The sequence below is a fragment of the Pocillopora damicornis genome, chromosome 11 (assembly GCF_964200805.1).
Source record: "Pocillopora damicornis chromosome 11, jaPocDami1.2, whole genome shotgun sequence".
In the NCBI taxonomy this organism is placed as follows: domain Eukaryota; kingdom Metazoa; phylum Cnidaria; class Anthozoa; order Scleractinia; family Pocilloporidae; genus Pocillopora; species Pocillopora damicornis.
In genome coordinates, this window is record NC_142680.1 from 17,833,229 (window position 1) to 17,836,807 (window position 3,579).

Here is a 3,579-nt window from a genome sequence, read left to right on the forward strand (position 1 = left end):
ATAAAGCTTTTTTATTTGTGATAGGTAGGATACAACGAGAATAGAAAATTACCCAGGATGGATTTCCTAAGGGGGGGTCCCGAAATCAAAAACATACTTTAGTATAGGAAGAATATACCTACCCCTGAAAGTAACGATTTTGACCTTTTTAGCTAGCGTTTAAACCAGGAATTTGTCTCAGAAAGGGACTGAGTAAAACTCGCTTTTCGTTACCAAACGGAAGCGCATGCAAGCTTTATTATTAGAAAGCCATAACTGGAATGTTGGGCAACTGTGTAAGATGCCAATGTATTCATATTGTTTATTGTATTGCCGAGCAGCGAATTTCAATATCTCCACCGCTACTGAGCCATCGAACGCGAAAACAACAAAGGCCTGTTGGATCACGTGACGACAGGGACGCTATGGGAGGAAATCGCATAGCAACGAACCACCGTGATGAGCAGCTCGAGGCGCAACCGAGATCAACTCTAGCTTTTTGAGTGCTCTCCAAACTTCCCAGGTGCATCCATAACTCGATATACGCACAGCTAAAAGCATAAGCAGACTCTTTTATAACAGAGCCACAACTAGGATCTTCCGACAAATTTGCGAAACTTGGAACTTGCAAGTTTTTCGCGTTCGCTAGAGAAACTTTAAATTTGAAAAACGAAGACAATGTAAGAAAAGAATTTAAGATCACAACCAGCTGTCGTTCGAATAAGACTGAGAGAAATTAAGGAGGATGGAACAATGAATAAATATTGCAATGGCTTTCTAAGGGTGTGATGGTTTAGTTAAATAACATTTTGCAACTGTCGTAGTTCCTTTTGTAAATTCTAATCAGATGCGACAAGAAGAGAAAATGATTAGGGGATGATTTCCAATAACGAAACGAAACTCAGTTAATTATAAAATTTCTTGACATCTACGGTCATGGATTAATTTTCAGTTGTCAGTTAAATGTGCTCGGAATTAATTTCAAGACTGTTTTTCGTGTACCATGAATATTTTGCGGGAGTTTTATTTTTGCTTGATGGAGACAATGTGTGCTTTTTAAGCAAACAAGTCAGTCCGTCTCTAAATTACTGACAGTTTCATCAGTGAAACATCAGCCTGAGGGCAGATGTTCAACTGAATGGACCAAAGTAAGGAAGGAAGGAAATGAATAATTTAAATTTTTATTATTTCCTTCTTACATCTTCTCTATAGTTTTACAAAGAGGAGGTACACAGCTGGTAGGCGATTAGTCGATGGATGGTTTGAGTAAGTCCGAAAACAAACAAAGATACTTGCAATATATTCACTTTTGTCGTTTCTCATTTGGCCGAAGATAACAGACATTTGCAATATTTTATTAAACGCGATTTTTCAGCGGGAACGTCATTTTGCGGATCGACAAGTATCCTTAAAATCAAGTTAGGTATACCGTTCCTGGCCAATTCCTATTTTCTTATCTACAAAGAGGTTTATCAGAAAATAACAAACTAACAGATGTCTTCATCCTTGAAAGTTTTATTAGCTCTTATTTAAAATGCGTTCTTGAATGAAATTTATCAGCCAGAGGGACACCTTTTATGGGGTTGATTTATGCAAGGTATACTCTCCAAATTCCAAGAAAGGTTTACAACTATAAATATGTAATAGTCTAAAAGGACAGTTCCTTCAACCGATGTAAAACGAGTAAGATGCATTGAGGAAGATTTTAGTGTTGATGATAAAAATAATTATAAGATTTAACTGTTTCTTGGCCAGGTGGTTGCTGTGAAGAAGTATTATCCCGTGTTGCCAACAGTTCCGAAAAACCGTAGCGAAAGGAAGAAAACCGTTTTAAGAGCTGCACAATGATTGCGACGACAAACTCAACAGAGGGTGGAACACAGACGGAAGCGTATAACGCATTGCCATGTTCCCCTTCCTCGGTAGTTGGGTTACAACCACAATCGATTTATTTCTCGGCAGTTAACATTTTCCTCTCCATCACGGCATTTCTTGGGAATTTTCTAATCCTTGTTGCCCTTAACAAGGAATCTTCCCTTCATCCTCCGTCCAAAATCTTGTATCGTTGTCTGGCAACAACTGATCTGTTGGTTGGTCTTGTTAGCCAGCCTCTCATTGCTACTTATTGGATCTCCTTGGTTCACGAACACTGGAGTCTTTGTCGATACGCAAGGGGCGCAGCCTACATATCAGCCATTGCATTATGTGGGGTGTCTTTGTTGACTTTGACGGCCATAAGCGTGGACAGACTTCTCGCTCTGTTGTTGGGAATAAGATACAGACAAATAGTTACTTTAAAGTGCATATATATCATTACCACTACTTTTTGGATTTTATCCGTCGCCGCTGCATCATCTTCCGTTTCGCATACTCGAATAAGCATTTGGTATTGTATTATAGTTATACTTTCATGCTCGGTGATTTCAGTTGCTTCGTACACAAAGATATTTCGCACTCTTAGACATCATCAGGCTCAAGTACAAGATCTTGGTCAACAACAGTCGAGCCAAACAACTGCTCTAAACATGGCAAGATACAGGAAGGCAGTGAGCAGTGCACTGTGGGTGCAGTTAGCTTTAGCTGTTTGTTACGTACCAACAGTTTTAGTGTTGCTTGTGCTCGCTTCTAGAAAAACTTATTCTTCACATGTAGTAGGTATAAATGCAATAGCAAATATTTTAACATATTTTAACTCCACTTTGAACCCGTTTCTCTACTGCTGGAAAGTCAAAGAAGTGAGACAAGCAGTAAAGCAGACAATCCGACAAGCACTTTGCTTTCCATGGACTTAGATATATTTTCTAAGGGTCGTTAATCAGCCGTAATTTGAAAGGAAAAGAAAAGAATATCGAATGAAACAAACACGATTTTTCAGCATCTACTGTGTTTTAGATGCTTTAGTGTTTGCCTAATTATGCTAATAAATATCACATAAAAACACAGTACCATTGTCGAACTCGCTGCGTGTTTTCTTGCCAAATCCTAAGGCCGTTTTCTGCTCATTCCATGTTTTTAAAATTGATCTAATGAGCCATAGAACAATAACGCACTACTGTAGACTAAACTACTCCTGATTATATGCGCACGACTTATGAGAATTGAACGAAATGAACTGTTTTTTATGGGAATATGTTTCAGCCTTGAAAGAGAAAAGGTAAATAGTGAATGAGAGATATTGTAGAAGTTAGGAAAGTTAATAAAGATGAAAATTGGATGAACGGTGTGTTGGTTTCATTAATTGGATATTTTTAATGGTTTGTCTTTTATCTGAGAAATATATCCGTGTAATATGCAAAGATTGTGGTGGAAGTTTTTGTCATCCAATTGGAGATCATCTATGCTTTGCGGGAACAAATTTCTCACCGATTCCAGATGCGTGAAATTCTAAAATTTATTCTAAGAACTAAGAGAATCAAGTAGAATCTGAGAAAGATTTTGGGGTTTCATATGGTTTCCAATACGGAACTGAGGAGGGTCAGCCGTCGCTAACAGAGTACAACGGGGAGACTAACGCATAAGGGTTCTATTGTTTATTTATATAGTCTTAAAAACGCAGGAAATTGACCATCGCAGTTTCTAAGAATAGATGGCTTTCTTTTG

General features: G+C 38.1%; 1 protein-coding gene and 1 pseudogene across 1 annotated transcript; one reads left to right on the forward strand and one right to left on the reverse strand.

The window, feature by feature from the left end:
- Positions 1 to 296, reverse strand: part of LOC149037915 (uncharacterized) — a 7,918-nt pseudogene extending 7,622 nt beyond the window's left edge.
- A 148-nt stretch (positions 297 to 444) lies between these two features.
- LOC149037916 (melanocyte-stimulating hormone receptor-like) lies at positions 445 to 3,139 on the forward strand. Its single transcript, XM_089188544.1, has one exon. The coding sequence runs from the start codon at positions 1,824 to 1,826 to the stop codon at positions 2,769 to 2,771; it is 948 nt and encodes a 315-aa protein (XP_089044670.1). The 5' UTR covers positions 445 to 1,823; the 3' UTR covers positions 2,772 to 3,139.
- Positions 3,140 to 3,579: the final 440 nt, after the last annotated feature.

Coding starts and splice junctions, on each gene's coding strand:
- LOC149037916 (XM_089188544.1), top strand. CDS start 1,824: ATGATTGCGACGACAAACTCAACAGAGGGTGGAACACAGACGGAAGCG.